At 42.0% G+C, this 17,642-nt stretch overlaps 1 protein-coding gene across 1 annotated transcript in view; it reads right to left on the bottom strand.

Annotated features, from left to right (window-relative positions):
• Positions 1–16,918, bottom strand: part of LOC307032660 (semaphorin-4F-like) — a 47,208-nt gene extending 30,290 nt beyond the window's left edge. The window contains exon 1 of the mRNA XM_079670803.1: positions 16,122–16,918. Coding sequence (XP_079526929.1) covers positions 16,122–16,218 — 97 coding nt within the window. The 5' untranslated portion in view covers positions 16,219–16,918. The remainder of the gene's footprint in view (positions 1–16,121) is intronic.
• Between the last annotated feature and the right edge of the window lie 724 nt (positions 16,919–17,642).

A 17,642-nucleotide genomic window follows, 5' to 3' on the forward strand; every position in this document is an offset into this window, starting at 1 on the left:
AGAAACAGGATTTGATTGGCTGGCGCTGGCCACTCCGACGTCTCCGGCTGCAGAAGTTGAACATTGTTCAACTTCAGCAGCCGGAGACGGCGGAGACGGACCGCTATGCTACCCACAATTCAGTTCGGCGAAAAGCGAGGCAACGTGACGTCACCCCATTCAAAGTGAATGGGCAGACGCATTGGAAACCGTTTTTGAAGCTGTCGAAGCTGTAGTGTGGACGGGCCGTAACACATCTTGAAACAACCACATTTTGACTCTACTCCTTACAGTGTTTTGCCAACTCTCCTCATCCAATCCTGGAAATATCTTATCATTTCCATGGCACCTACACTTTCTATCTGATTCTCCTATAGGCCTACAATGTGTTACAAAGCATAGAAATGCACTGTAAATGAAGAGTACAACAATATTATAAAGTTTAGGTAAAATCATCATAACAAATGTTGACTGGTTTCCACATAATCAATTTCATTTGGTTATTATAATGTAACACTGACAAGGGCCATTCTGCATTATAAGTACTTTTTGTCAGAACAGTTGGTTGCTAGTATTTGATTGCAATACTTTTACAAGCAACTTACTCATTTATTTAAGAAAATAATTTGAATAGAAAAAACAGGCACCCAAAGAATGGTGTGTGTTTAAAAGAACAGCTAAACAGTAATAATAGAATGGAAACAACTAATCTTCTGAATCCCCTGCTTTCAAAATCACTAAAAGGATTCAAATCCGGTTGTCCTTAGTCGTGACTCCGCTGCATACTAACCCTGTCCGCCACCCAAACAATCATCTGGCAGGTCAGGTTTGTTTTTCCTGCATTTGTACAGCTCACTTACATAACACACAAACACGTGAACAAATACTAACATTCCAAACAAAACCAGTGGAATTACAACAGAGCTGCACCACCCGGTCAATGTCTATTTATTTACAACATGCAGACATGTGGTTACACCTGTATGTGAGAACACACACCTGTAGGGAGGCTCTGTGAAGTTCCACCCTAAAGGTTTGTGTTCCCAGAAAAGATACAAAAACAAAGCTTGAACTTAGAGACAGGTTTGAAAAAGGATGTTACTGTTTTTAAAATAGAAAGACATGTTTATTTCCAGTTCCTGGCAGCGTGTGCGCAGTGTGTGTGTCCATATGCGTGTGTATGTACGTGCGTGTGTGTGTGTGTGTGTGTGTGTGTGTGTGTGTGTGTGTGTGTGTGTGTGTGTGTGTGTGTGTGTGTGTGTGTGTGTGTGTGTGTGTGTGTGTGTGTGTGTGTGTGTGTGTGTGTGTGACCTAAAAAGAAAGGCTTTGTCTGTGTAATGGCTTTCCACTGCACCTCAACTTGATGATCAGCTTTTGTACGCATGTCTGAGTGATGATAACAAAATATCAGCATTTATCAAGCACCTTTAAAAAGATATAACAATAGTCTATTCATTACACTACATATACTGGACTATATGCACATATAAGGATGAGTGTTAGAATTGAGTTTCAGTTGAGCCTGTCTAAAATAAATCTCTGTAGACAGCTTCCTCTCCGGTCTACAGGGTTATTTTCAAAACATTAGCAGTATGTGTTGGTTGACATCTTTATCAGTGGTTGATAGCCGCGAGGCTAATGTAGCAGCAGTGATTGACTGCATCACAATAGTTGGGTTGGCCTGCTGACAAGCCATTAGCTCACACACACACACACACACACACACACACACACACACACACACACACACACACACACACACACACACACACACACACACAAACACACACACACACACACACACACACACAAAGGTTGGAGTTAATTCAATAGTGTAAGCTTATGGTCTCCAACAAAAAGACGTTCCCATAAAACTAAACTATATTCTCTATTACAATCTGAGGGAAATGTATTTTCTTTTGGATTACAGTTATAGTGGTTAATCTTGTAAATTGAAACAAAACAAAAATCGCAACAAAACTAATTTGTTATGTTTAGTAAAATATCATGTTCTGGCTTCGAAAACGTGAGTTGTTTGATTAAATGTACGTGCATTAAGTCATTCAAAGCCAACTCGACTTTCATCCACAGACTTCCGTGAAATAAACATCATACAGCATGTATGGATTTTGTGAATAAACCCACAAACGGACACACACACACAAACTTCAGAAAGAATTCAAGCCTATCTAAGGCAATCCACCCCAATAACAACCGGTAAAAGGGTTAGCAGGGAATCATTGACAAGTCCATTAGCTCTCTCTGTTTCCTTCACTTCCTGTGTCTTCTAACCAAACATGTTCTCTCTTCATTACGTTCAACCTTTAGCTGAGTCTAGTTAAAATGCTAGATATTGTAATTGTATGTAATCTGTATGGATAAGTAGTCAAACAGTTTAGTATTTAGTGCGGTTGATGTTGCTGTGCTGACTAGAGCTGCACCAAATGTGATGTCTTTTCTTCCATTTGTGCACCTTTATGTACTGAAATCAACAGTACAACAATGAGATCAGTACAACAAATGTATTTTGTTTTCAAATGACTGCCAGGATGAACATACAAAGTCTCTATGTGAAACAGGGATGAGGCAAAAAGGGAAAGGGATTGAAATGACTCAGAAGCAAGCGTGAATTAAGGGCCACTTAGCTATATCAAGCAACATCTAACCAACACATTCTTTGCATCACTAAACAGGAATTAACATGCAATCCTTTAATTCAGCAATCCTTGTCATCATCATCATTATCATTATCTGCCACAAACGTACAGGGCTTAGCTTCAAAAGCACCCAAATGACAAAGCAATACTTTTGACTGGCAACTCAATCATATTTAGTAATGAGTGTTTTCCTTCTCTCCGGCTCAGGTTACCCATGTATCTCCGAGGGCGTCTCTGTTTGAACAGCGATGAAATGCAAACGCACTAAACACTCACAATGCAAAGCAGTCGGGCTGACTAAATCAAACAAACCTCAAAGGTTCAGCGTCACACGTCGGCCACACATTAAGACCAAATTAAAAAGTAAACAATGAACTCTTTCACACCATTTTCCAATCAGTTTGTAACAAGCACCAGCTGAAGTGTTAAATTGTCTATTAGACCCTTGGTCAGATTTCAGTTAGCATTAACCTATGATGGGAACAATATTTGTATTCAGGCAAACATGCAGTTTGTTCCCAGGGTGTTGTTGCATCGTACAGGGAGAAAGGATGATTGAGCAGCAACCTCGCCTAGAGCATTTTCATACATTACCCCTTAAAGACTTAACAAGTTAAAATGCATAAAACATCCATTTTTTATTTTGTGTGGCATTCAAGCGTTTTGTTGTCATTGTTATAAGCACGGACAATTTATTAGACTGTAAAATATATAGTTCTCCCACAATATCCCGCAGTGCTCTCAGTTTTCATTTCATGATCTTTTTAAAATGTTTTTTAAAAAATGTTTTTTTTAATGCAGGCTTTTTGGTTGTTTGTTATTTTGCATTTGTCTTGTGGATGTTTGTAGATTGATTGGTATTGTTTCAAAATCCAATTTTCCAAAATGTCTCAAATCTCATAAACACATAATCTAAAAAGGATATATTACGGCCTTTTCACAGGGATGTTTTGCAGCTCAAAATCCGGTGGCACACAGTTTATTGTGTGTGTTATTGGAGATTGTTTGCACAGGTAGGTACACATACCAGTCCCCTGGGCTCCATGAATGAGCTATTATAATGTTAATCATTCATCGACACTGAAAACTTGAGACAAATACTAAAACAGCTCTGCCTGCTCATGTAAGTAGGTCACCTGACTGAAACTGGCTTCCTATTCTCTCTTTCCCACTTCCTCTACTCATAAACACACAGCAGATCCTGCCTACTCAAAGCGCAGTGTGTGCAGGTGCAATTGGGAGAATAGGACACACATGGACGTGCTCAGAGACAACAACAAGACGTGCATTAAGAGTGGCTCCTACAGAGTGGATCTTATCACCAAAGTACACACACAAACTTAAGAGATAAAAGCCATTACCAAAAGTAACTTACATTAGTTTCCAAACCGCTAGCTTATTCCATCTTAAGCACACACACAAACTCATGCACACGGTGACATAACCCATATGTTTGGGATAATCCACGTCACGTCTTAGTGTCTTTAATGCATTAAGTCCTTTCTTTCAATGCCCTATTAGTGCCAGACTCTACACAATAACACACTGACACTCCCACTCACACAAACAAGCAGCCCATTAACTGATTGCTCTCCATTCAACACCTATTAGTTCTGTTGCTGAAGGACTCCATGACCTACATTTAAATGGATGCAGGCATTTACACAAGGCAAAGGCACGTTAAACTCTATACAGTATACATCAACTATGGCTGCACCTATGGGATACACTATTATCCACTAATCTGTTGAATAAAAGACAATATTGTACATTTACCATTATCGATAATATAAAGCCAAGTTGCTTTCATTTGCTTGGGGCATCTTTTCCCTCCGATACAGTAAGTGGTGTAATGCAACATTTTAGAGAAACACCTTAGCCCTACTAACATTCTGAACTTCTTATCAAAACGCAGTATACATCCTTGTATTAGCACTATACAGTACATGTCCAAGTGCATGCATTTGTGTGACCAGTACACAACCACATGCATTTGTATACTTTTCCTCTTAGCCTCAGTAACATTCAGTCAGCATGATTTTAATCTAATCTGTTCTGCTGGGATCTCATTTCCATTCAGTCCCATGTGGACGAGGGGGCCATAAAAGCACTTAAGCTGATGAGATCGCCCAAGACGCTGTGATGTCACAATGCCATCTGACTCTATCGCATGATGTCACATGGGGAACGTAAAACTTTAAATCATGTTTGGATCAGTGTCCTGCAGTTTCACAAGGCATTCTTATAGTGTTTGTGACTTCACATCACAGCTCATGAAGTGGTACATTTTATGATTTGAGCCATCTACAAAAGTGTTTATTTTACTGCACATTGTCTATTTGCATCTGTAGATTACCTATTAGTTATTTTTTCATATTCATCTGGGTTGTCTCACCTTAATTTACTTTACCATACATGTATTTGTAACCATATAACCTAAAAAGTATGATGTTTTTTGTATATTTCATAATGATTGTTTATAAACTGAGCTTTTATATTTACTTTTATCCTTTCAAAGGCTCAGTTAATGTGCGATGCCACCTTCTCTGTCTATGTAGCGCGCTGTTATGTACACATGCTTTCCAGATCAGTGGGATTTGCATTTAGGAGGCTTTTCCCACAGACACATACACACCAACAACCACACATTTTAGGCAGCCCGTCTTCCATTGTAACGTTGAGCTAAAAGATGAAAGTATGGGGTCTGTCTGGCTCTAAAGACCCTCTCTCCGTCTTTCTGTATTCCCCCTGGACGCACACACACTCACAAGCACACAAAACACACATACAGGCTCAGCAGACACCTCAATTATGATAATGTGGATCAGCATTAATGTATCTTTACAGCATGGTGGGTTGTGTGTGTGTGTGTGTGTGTGTGTGTGTGTGTGTGTGTGTGTGTGTGTGTGTGTGTGTGTGTGTGTGTGTGTGTGTGTGTGTGTGTGTGTGTGTGTGTGTGTGTGTGTGTGTGTGTGTGTGTGTGTGTCAGACAGCAGGAAAGGAGGGGCAGCTACTGTATCTCATTTAACACAGGTTACTCCCTCCAGTGAAGCTTTTTCCCTTAAACACACATGAAGCACGCACACGCTGTTAGAATGAAAGTTTCTTATGAATGGAACATAGGAAAATATTGTCAAATAGACAGATGAGGAGATTCAGGAAAAGGCTGCAGCCAGTCTTCGCTGAGAAAAGATCAAGAATTACAACAAAAAAACATAGATTTGAGTGCTTTGGGGTTTTCTGTGTGTGTGATAGCCAGCTTCAACAGTACAGATGGCATCGAATTTAGAGAGAAGAAGCTCAGACTAGACAATCTAAATAATGAAAAGCATTAAAAATACATCATAATCTGCAGACAAGGAATATGCAGCAGAGTGATGAGGCCCCACTAACTTAGAAAAAGTTCCCCACTTGAGCTGTATTAACTTAATGGAGCAGTATCAAGAGTTTAAGTGTAGTAGACGTACATTTGAGAAAATCTTTTTGGGTTTGTTCTCAACAACTTCAGAAGCCGTCTCCCCTCTCTCATCTGCAGCTCTGTCATCACAACCCTGCTGTTTCTTCCTCCTCCTTCTCCTCGTCTTCCCTCCTCCTCCTTCCTCCTCCTTTCCCAGACTCCCTCCCACCCTGTAATTACCACCTCAGACTCCAATTAAAAGAAACCACAATAAAGAGAGCAGAGGAGGGAGGGCGAGGGGCGGTGAGGGAAGGAGAGAGGGGACGGCAGAGTGAGAGACAGAGGGGGGAATTTAATGAGAGGTTTGTCCACACACACACACATACATAGCGACTCACAGCATATGCAGGTAATGCAACATTTCAAAGCTTTTATAAACGGTTCGAAAAAGAACAGGAAGTATGGGCATGTGTGTGTACGTTATTTTTTAAGTGTGTGTGCAAGTGTGTGTAAATGGGACTGCTGACAGTTTTCCTTTGTGTTTTGCCCAAGCCTGTTTCCTGCCATTAAGGTTCACAATGTTACTCTGCTTTCCTTAAGAGAACACAAAAGAGGATGATAAAAGAATAAGACAAGAGGAGACCTGGAGATCAACAAGTCATGGAGACAACATGGAGAGAGAGAGAGAGAAAACAACATTCATGTTATTAATACTGACCAACACACCCACACACACACAAAAACAAACACACCCACGATATTACAAAAGAAAGTCTCTGCAGCGGAAGACACTAACAATCAATAAACACAAAGTAGGAGCAGCAGGGTAGCCCTTACTGTCAAGCAGTCTTTGTGAGTGTAAGGAAGAAATGGGCCGTGTGGTTGAGTGCCAACCAATACTGCCAAGAGACACACACACACACACACACACACACACACACACACACACACACACACACACACACACACACACACACACACACACACACACACACACACACACACACACACACACACACACACACACACACACACAAACACACACACACACACACAGTGAGAGGGAAAGAGCGCAGATCTTTGGCTTGATTTACTAGGCTGCCAAAGAGAGATTGGGCACAATATACAGAGGAAATAGATATATTGGTTCATTAGTGTGTTTCCTTGATCATAGCAGGAGTTGTAACTAAGGAGTTGTCTTAGCTGATAGTGCCCAAGACCAGGCTCAAAACCCGAGGGCACCGAGCATTCGCAGCAGCGGGCCCCAGACTCTGGAACACTCTGCCCCTCTATGTGAGGGCGGCCCAGACCCTAGGAGTTTTTAAATCTACTCTTAAAACTCACTTCTTCTCTCTGGCCTTCGAGGCTTTTCTTATCAAGCTCCACTTTTCTTGAATCAGCTTCCAGTTTGTGTTCGGGCGGCCGACAGCCTATCCATTTTAAGAGTGCGCTTACGACCTTCCTTTTTGATAAAACTTATAGTTGATCAAATAATCTAATAAGAGTGCTTTGACGTAGACGCCTCTTCACCTACATTTTGGTTCTTGCTCTTTCACTTAAATCCTAAAAACTTGGATCTTATATTTAAAACTAAGGTTATTACTACTACTCACTCTTCTAAATCTTTTCTCTCTCTACTTCTCATACTCTCTACTCCTGTAATCTATTATTTTCTATCCTCTCTTTATCCAAAACCTTTTCCCTCTCTGACCTTTCGAGGTTTTATTAGAGGGAAACAGGTTTGCAGAGTGGCCTATTCCGACTGGGGAGTGTTATGGCCGTATTCACAGCTTACCTCCCTACCTCTCATCAATTCCAACTAAGGCTCCAGTGGGGACCTTGCTCCCTGCGTGTGCCTCTCCACCTCTGTTTCTTAATCTCTTACCTGCTTCCCTTTTCCCTCATCCTATCCTAAGGGAGTGCTTGTTCTTCCTTCTGTCTGTCTGTGTCTGTGTATTCTCATGTTCCGATTAACCCAGCCTCCCCCAAATGTTCTTGTTTTTTGTCTATATCTACGCCGGGATCCGGAGTCGAGGCTGATCCTCGTGCTGTGGTCGTGTGACCTGGATCCTCTATCCTGAGTTCTGGATTAAGTCGTGGACTTCGGGTCGTGGCTAAACCTGTGTCTGCGGTCCTGCCTGGGTCTCGTCATGCTGCTTCCCTGATGGCTCCCACAGGATTGTTTTTTGACATCCTCGTGGATTCATCTTCTTATTATAGACACATGCATTTCCAAACATTCGGTCTACCTACGCTGTAAAATGTATAATCTCTTCAATTTACACACGGCATCTATTGCACGTCTGTCCGTCCTGGGAGAGGGATCCCTCCTCTTTTGCTCTCCCTGAGGTTTCTCCCATGTTCCCTTTGAACTGTGGGGTTTTCTCTGGAAGTTTTTCCTTGTACGATGTGAGGGTCTGAGGACAGAGGGTGTCGTATTGTCATACTGATATTTTGCACAAACTGTGCTGTTATATTTGCTGTAAAGTGTCTTTACTGTTGGGTATTTTTATTATATGTACAGCACTTTGGCTCGACCAAAAACCGTTTAACAATGTGCTGTATAAATAAAACTTGATTTGATTTGATAGAGTTTATGACCAAGTGAGTTGCCTTGATCATAGCAGGAGTTGTAACTTGCTCTGCATGACACACCAAACACCCTGTGGTGTGTGTGTGTGTGTGTGTGTGTGTGTGTGTGTGTGTGTGTGTGTGTGTGTGTGTGTGTGTGTGTGTGTGTGTGTGTGTGTGTGTGTGTGTGTGTGTGTGTGTGTGTGTGTGTGTGTGTGTGTGTGTGTGTGTGTGTGTGTGTGTGTGTGTGTGTGTGTGTGTGTGTGTGTGTGTGTGTGTGTGTGTGTGTTGCTGCGAATACACTTTTACTTTCCCAGCTTCATTGAACTGTAAATGCACTAAATACCATCTATGGAGAATTTATTTTTCTGTGAAAACCGGTCGAACCAAAGTGTCATGTTTACAACTGTAAGCCTGTTCAACCTGAGGATCCAGTTTGGAGGAAAGGTGACGTTATGTAATCATCTGTGTCTCACATATTGACTTAGTTATGACCTGGCTAATAACACCTATAAAGATATGAAGGGTAGATAAAGCTATTGTTATGAATCGGCATTAAAAAGGTAAAAATAATAGATTTTTTAATACATTTCCTTTGTACTCAAACTCAGCAGTCTGCACACGGTCGCTCCAACTGTCACTAAGACTACAAAAATGCCAACAGGCACAACTCTGGAATAAGCTGACTGCTAGCTGCTGTACGAGTTTCATCCCACAATGAGGTGTCCAGCTTTAAACATCCTCTTCTGACACAAACACTGAAACAATAGCATACTGCTCACGTAGCTTGATATGTGTCTGTGGCTGCTGTAGGCACAGACACAACTGTGGAGATCAATGGCCAAAATCAAGCGTGGTGACATGAAGTGTGGGGTTGTTTGTGTGTCTAGGAGGAAAGGGCCAAAGGAAGTGTAGTATTCTACTCACGAGAGGAGGGAGAGAAAAAGAGAGCTGTGTGTGTGTGTGTGTGTGTGTGTGTGTGTGTGTGTGTGTGTGTGTGTGTGTGTGTGTGTGTGTGTGTGTGTGTGTGTGTGTGTGTGTGTGTGTGTGTGTGTGTGTGTGTGTGTGTTTCCTTCCTTCCCCTCCTAAACTCCTCCCTTTGCCTTAGTGCTGACACATAGCCAGCACAAAGAGCAGCACACACTGGCAGCAATAGCATTGAATAAAAAAAAATCACCCTACAATCTATTCATTGAATCCATACATATGTTTTATACATGTATTAATTTAAAGTGTCATGACCATATACTTTATAGAAAAAGGTGCGTAGTCTTCGTGACATCACCTATAGGTTTCCGTAGTGAGGCTCAATGTGGGCGTGTCTGTCTGTCTGTCTGTGACAACTTCGCCTAACTTCCGCCTAACCTTTTTAAAGTTGTCAGGGAAACAAGTGCAAATAGAAGTATAAAGATGGAGCGTGCCTTCACATTCAAGTCTTTCCATTAACGGACATCAACCTGGTGACACAATAATGCATCCCGATATACAGAAAGCCATCAGACCAAATGATTGACAGGCTAATCTATGGTGACTTCTGTTGATTGCAGACGTCCAATCAGTCTGAGCACACAGCCACCAACTCTCTGAGGGTCTCCTCATTGTGCTGCAGTGTGTGTGTGACCTTCAAAAAGCTCACAGGTCAAGTGGAAGCTGTCAACGTGAACAAGGTGACCCCGTGTGACCTCTGCCCTCGTCCTAAATATGGAACGCCCCTCACCTCCTGCCTGTCTGCTTGGTTTTATCCTGGACCAGACGGATCAATTACACCTTCTTTCTGTGTTCCAGTTCATCGATAACTATTAGTTTGAGTCTTAAAGCTTCTTTTCAGTGCTCTTTTCTTTTAGCCCCTCTCTGTCCTTTCCCGTTCTCCTTTACTTCACCTTCAGTTGGGTCAACAATAAAATCAATATCAATTTATATGATTAGCAAAGATCCCAGACATCTTTCAGTAATATCGAGCAGTGTGGTCTCTGATGGGAAACAGTCCTCTTACCCACTCATGATCTAATTTCATTCAGTAACGCTTTTTAATTCATTTAGCCTGGGACGGTCCAGGTTAGATTAAAAAACTAGAAAAAAAGGCTGAAAAGGTGGGAAAAAAACTCAGCTTAAGTGCACCGGCTGTGTCTCAATGATGAAAAGTGTTCGCGATACATTATAATTGGTTTCAGGGTGCTTTGTATCAGATGGGATTTTCATACAGCAGAGGGCCAGGGAGGAAGGAGATGAGGGCAGAAAGCAGGACTGAATCCCAATGAGTTGATGATACACGCTGAGCTGTGCACCGCAATCATTTCTTCCAAAGCCTCCACACACTGACGCACACACAGTCTACTAAACCCTTCAACTCCAGAAACGCTTCAATAAGAGCTGGATTTAACGTCATGACGCAACACAGTTCCCAAGATTTTTATGAACGAGGGAGTGAGAACGAAGCATGAATGGACTAATGAGAAACCCACATACAACATCCTACTATGTCACTGACCACTGAGGCATTGTGTTCAAACATGTCATACTACATGGGGATATCAGAACTAGAGAATTAGTACCGAGCGAAAAAGCCGCCAGGAATCCCAATCATGAGTTTCTCCAGGGAAAGCAACGAATGGGAGTGTGTGTGCGTGTGTGGCCTCTGACATCTGACCTTTTTCTCTGACAGCCACAGGAGTGCGTGTGTGGGCTGACTGTTCACAAACAACGTGGGAGAGAGCATGAAAAGCTATGTACGCGCGCACCGTTAATGTAAATCTCTGAATCAGAGACAATGTCAGGGCTTCATAGAGAGTGCTTTATCAGTGAAGCGAATGAGAAGCTAATGAACTTTGCTGACGAATGCAAAGGGTGAGAGAATATTTGCTGTGGGAGGCCGATGGCAGCTGAGAATGTACTCCTCTCATACACTTCCTCCATTCCTCTCATTCATGGTTGACTCCTTTCGATCTCAGTTTAAGTGAAGACCCTCTTTTTGGCTAAATATCTTAATTATACGCGACTTACCCTTAATAAACTATACCAAAAAAAAACACAATTTTCTAGATTATATAACCTTACCAAAAGTCTGCAAAGAAATCGGTCTATCTTCTTGTTCTTTTTGGAGCTTAGTGTATTCTTCTCTAAATATTTGAGAAAAAAGAAAAGGGAGTATAAACAAATATAACAGAAAAGATAAAAAATGAAAGAAAACAGAGACATAAGACGAAACAGAAAACATGAAATGGAAACAAAAAACTGAGAAGCAGCTAAAGAAAATAAGTAGCGCCAAAAAGAGATGCTAACCCTTGTTAGTCAGGGACGAAACATTTGAACCACTTGTGGTATTTACGACAGCCGAAGAGAGATAGATTGATAGAAGTTTTCAAATGCCTCAGCTTTCAGTTATACACTCAATGCAGCCAGCAAAGAGCCAAGCTTATCAGACCAAACTGAAAGAAGCGCTGAAGTATTTCTGAGGCCTTTCTCCAGTCTCATGGTACCACTTTACTCCATCGCGCCCCATCAGCTACACTTTAGAAGAAAAAGAAGGCCAAGATGAGGGCTGGAGAAAAAACCGAGAAAGAGAATGGGATGCAGGGATGAGAAAGAGGAAAGACTGTTCTCTTGTCTTTGCATAACCACGTCATGTTCCCCGGTGGGAGACAACAATGCAGCCTCAACCCAAACACATAATCTTCTGTAGTCCACATGTATTCTCACAGGCAAAGCCCCATTCAGACATTTAGTGGTTACACGCTTCTTGGCTTCCTAATCCCACGGCAATTCTCTGATATGAAGTATGCAGGGATGAGAGTTTTTGCACATCATGAGCCTGACCTTCCTTTCATATCTTTGACCCAAAAACACAAACAAATCAGCAAAAAGATGAAAACAAGTTGCCTTCAGAATGGAACAAAGCACATGATCACTTTATTAAGTTATGGTGGAGGCTGGGTGTCTTCCACAAAGACAAAGAGCACTTTCAGTAACATCATAGCATATAATCAACAATGTGGCTTTGTTAAGGTCCTCTGCTTATTAAAGTGATACCAAGATAGGAGGCTTCAGGCTAAACTTGTGATGGATCCGTTTTCTGTTATACCTCCAGGCAGAAGACAGAACACACAGAAGAGAAACCAAGAAAAATGAACTGAAACGCAGAATTTATTTTAGCTTGACAACCCGAAAAAAGCCGGCAGCAATTGCACTTTTCTCGCTCCTCCTTTATCATCAGAGTTGGATGCTTCCTTCTAAGTCTGCAACTACTGATTATTTTTATAATGAGGCGATTTACTTTTCAATCAAGCGATAATCTTTTAGTCTATTGAAAGCCAAACAAATGGCCATCACAGAACCGAACATCTCTTCAAATGTGTTCAGTGTACAATAAAAAATGAAACCAGGGACTCTCCTATTTGAGAGGCTTAAACCAAGATAAATTGTTCCACTGTTTCTGCTTGAAAACATAACTGAAAGGATTAATTTAATATCAAAATAGTTGCCAATTATTTTTCCGGAGATAGACTTATCGATTAAAGGACGTATCGTTCCAGCTCTGCTTCCTTCTGTTTGCCTTCCACTGTGAATCACAGACCAGATCCAAAGAGCCCCTGGCCACAACAGTTAGTAGTGAAATCCAGGCAATAACTGCAGTTACAGCCTGCTTTGATTAGTCTTTGTTATGACTCCCACCCACCCACACATAGTTCACTGCTAGCCAAGTGCAAATGTTGGCACAAAAACTGAAAAACTACAATGGAGTGATAAATCTTCAATCACTGGGAGCTACTGGAGGGAACGTCTTTGAGTAGAGAATCTGGTAAGCTCCTGTTGACTGCAAACAAAGACAAATATAGTTTTTGGGAGCCGGCAGGCGGGTGGAATAGCAGATGGACACTGGGTGGCCTCCTGAAGCCATGATGCTTATTTACCTGCATAGTGTCCGACTAACTAAGCTAATCAAATTATACATACACCTCTCGCCCTCACTGTCAAAGGACCCTGTTCCATGCAGTGGGTGCACCGCTGGGAGCCGCCCTCCCCCCCCCCCCCCCCCCCCCCCCCGTGTGCCGACACCCTAATCAGTTTCATGTGAGGAGCATTAAAACGGCTGCAGTGAAACTGACTGAAGCTGGCAGGGAGGCACTCTGTGATCCAGTCACTGCAGACACATACATTGGGTGGGATTTAAATATTAAACTATGTTTATTGACAATATAGAAATAATATTGGCACTATAGGACATTTTAAACGTACTATTAGGTGTTTTACTTAACACATTTAGGTACAAATGCCTCTTCATTGCTTGACCAAATGCTTAATTCTTTGCAAAAGCTCAATTATTATTGATTCAATAGCATTTCTTTAAATGAAAATGCAACACCCTGATTGTAACTTTATTATGCACTGGGTAATTTTAGCCAAGCAACTTTACGACTTCTCCCCAAACACTTAACCAGAGAGTTGGAACGATTCCAGTTCAGCAAATTAGCCTCCACCAACCATTTAATATTGCATCTTATAAACACGACAGATCCAGCAATGAGGCAGTTATAAATAACATTTTCTGAGATGGAGGACAGATGGGTTATATGACCTAAAAAATGAAGGTGCAAAAATAACAACAACAGGGCTCCTACATTAACGGAAATGTTGAGTATAATCTCATTACAAAACAGTTATTATTGACTGAACTAGACTAAAATAGTTTTGGTTACTTTGACTAAGATAAGACTTAAATTCCCTTTTTAGAAAGGATAATGTTGACTAATTACAACATTCGACACAGGACTAGGCCGAACAATAACAAAATAAACACTACAAGTGCAAGTTGTCGCTTGGATATTACAGTAAAGGCAAACCAAGCTTAACACACAGGCGGACACATACATCACATGACCAGTTGCTCATAACAACTACACTATCTTACATAAGGGTCTCTCAGTAATCATGACACAAATGCAAACACAGAAGCACACAAGCAGACACACACCCTGATGAGGATGGCATCTTCTCCTAACTCTGCTAGAATGAAATGTTGAGAAGAGTAAGTTTAACAGAAAGACTATGACGTAACAAGACATACAAATTCTAGATGCATGTAGGAATCTGCTTTTGTTTTGTGAGAAATTAGAACACTTCTCTGTGGGGCGTCCTATCTAAATGTCTCCCTCTCTGTGTCTCTCTCGCGGCTGTTTGCTGGCACTCGTTCCAACTGTATTTGTTGTGGGGCTAGCATGCCACAGGCCCGAATTGCGTAATGACACACAGAGACAGGGAGCTAACTTACAGAGACTGCATTCATTCAACAAATGAACCCGAATCAACAGCCTGCAGTGCCTGTCTGAAGTAAGAATTAAGGTTGGAAAACACAAAAGGGGTTAAATTACAATAAGCTCTGCTACAGAGGGCGGTAAAGCCCATTACGGTAACAGTCAGGTGACTGAGTTCAGGCTAATGGTCAATGGACACAGTGACACAACCTCTAGATCTTTTCCTCCTCGCTGCATCTGGGTGTAAACACCATCACATGGTGGAAGGGGAGAGAAAGGACCCCAGGCACATAACCATGCACAAACTATTGAAAGGAAATGAAAGAATAAAAACATAACGAATATTTATTACTCTACAAACAAAGAGAATGAATTCCAAACATGGACAAATGGAGATACACGTTCATACGGCCCCATAAAGTCCTTATCATTTTTACTTTGATGGATGTGTCCCTCTCCTCTGTTTTCCACTTTAACTGTTTCCAGAAAACAGGAAGAATGGAGAGTCTGTGCTGCTGACCCCCGGCACAAAGGGGCAGCTTGTTAGAGAGATGGGCTTGTTTTCTTCTCTCTCTGACTTATAGCCATCTGAATCTGCATGGTTCTCTTTGACACTTCAGTGTTTTGTAAAAAATATTTAGGGCTGTTTTGGGGTCCTTTTAGAGACACACAGTGTGAACATTTTGAAGACCCTGGATATGAAGTCATCCTGAGCAAGATGTTGAATCACTGCCAGCTTACAGAGCCACTGACCTCGACCTCTGCCTCCTCTGGATGAGGGCAGATAAAAAGACAACTTTCCCACATGCATCAATTCCTCCAGAGAGAAGCATTAGACATAACTGTTCCTTTAAGTTTGAAAGCTGCTATGTGTCTGAATGAATCCAACACTCTGTCCCAGTCTGTGCACTTGTTGTTGGCGTGGAGCAGAACATGTCTGGCACCTGCTTGCTTCGCCAGCATCATCATTTATCAAGTCCCAATAAAGGCTGAAGGCAGCCCTCTGGCACCGCGCCCCGAATGCGTAAAACAGCAGAGCAGAGGCTGACCAAGCGGACACGTGCAGGTTTAACATTTGGTTAAATTATGTTCTGACTGCACCAATCACTGCCACACATCATTTAAGAGACATTTCCATATTGCTAATGACATGGCGCACCATTGCAAACTATGAGGAAGTTACCGATGTTGCACCGTGCATGTTATTGTTATGATATCAGCGATGCAAACTGTATATCAGACGTGAGTTCTTGTTTTCTTTTCACTCACCTCCTAGTCCGCCCAGGGTCGCAGCCCAGGAGGCTCCGGGGAGGAGGCACAGCAGCGCCGGGAGCAGGATCAACATCTCACCGCCAGGATTCATCATGGCTCGGCTCCTGTTCTGGTCCAGGACGGAGCTGGAGGTCCGGTCTGATTTCAACACCAAAGTCCCTAAGTCGTGGTTTCAGCTGAGATGCATCCTGATATGGTTCGCAGGTTTCTCTGAGTTAAAAAACACGCAGAGCTCGAAAGCTCCAAATCAATGTTTAATAAGTTATGTTGTTACGTTTTAATCAAATTAATGCTTTCTTAAATATTTGAATTATGCTATCCTGCGAAAGGTTACTGCTTTCCCAGCTGCACAAAGCTCACAGAAGTGTATGCATCCGTTCAGCGCAATGCAATATTTGTATTATCTACAAAAGAAAAGCGACATGCTCAGAACCAAAAGACACATGTGTAGTTATATTGTAGTTGTATTTGGGGTGTATTCCAGTCCCAAACTGTGTGTCAAAGTAATCCAAAGTACCGTCCTTCCGTGCAGGAATACTGTCCAGTGTGCAGGGTGAGAATAAACTGAAGCCTCGCTCCTATCCCCGATCGCTCTGTGCCCCGGTGTCGCCGTGCTTGTCCCGCTGATACAGAAAAAAATCTCCGCTGGTCTTCAGTTTAATATTATCTGTTGAAAATAAAGCGTAAAAATCACGTTTCCGTCCGTGAAGTGAAACTAAATTGAGAGCGCGCGTTGAGTGTCAGAGGAGCTCGAGCGCTGGCACGGTGTATGGAAGCTAGTGGTGACCGCCGGCGCGAGGGGGAAAACTGTGCTGCTACAGCGCTCGAGTGATGAGAGTCTCGCGCCCCGCCCTCCGGAAAAGTCAGCGCGAGAGTACACAACAGGTAAGGGTGACGTCACTGCAGACAGGTACACACCTCGTTTGAAGTTCATATTAAACTACTGAGAACAATGGCGTTGTGTCAGTGACGTTCTTTAGATTTAGGGATTCATTCTGTTGCAGGCAGGCAGTAATGTTAGGGAGTAATTCAAGGTTTCAATGTGTCCACTATGATCATATGGTGGAACATGCTGCGCTGTCAATGCAATATGCAAACCTGCAGTAGTTATAGTAGAACCTGTCATTGCAATAGGTCGACATTACATTACATGTTACTTGTTAGACGCTTTTATCCAAAGCGACTTACATACTCAATACTGTGGAAAATGCCCACAGGAGCAATTTGGGGTGAAGTGTCTTACACAGATACACAACGACATGCTGACTGCAGTGGGGTTTGAACCTGTGACCCACTGATCCAAACACCTATAGAAAACCCACTACGCCATACACCTCCATCTGACATAAACTATAGAGTATCTAAAGAATGCACAATATAAAATATAGACAAAACATTATAATACTTTATAATAGACCAATCTACTGCAAATAAATATAAACAGAGCATACATTAAAAAAAAGTGTGTAAAGAAGTATATCATATTAAAGTTTAACATTTAGATGCATTGAGGTAGTG

Source organism: Notothenia rossii (assembly GCF_949606895.1).
Source record: "Notothenia rossii genome assembly, chromosome: 3".
NCBI lineage: Eukaryota > Metazoa > Chordata > Actinopteri > Perciformes > Nototheniidae > Notothenia > Notothenia rossii.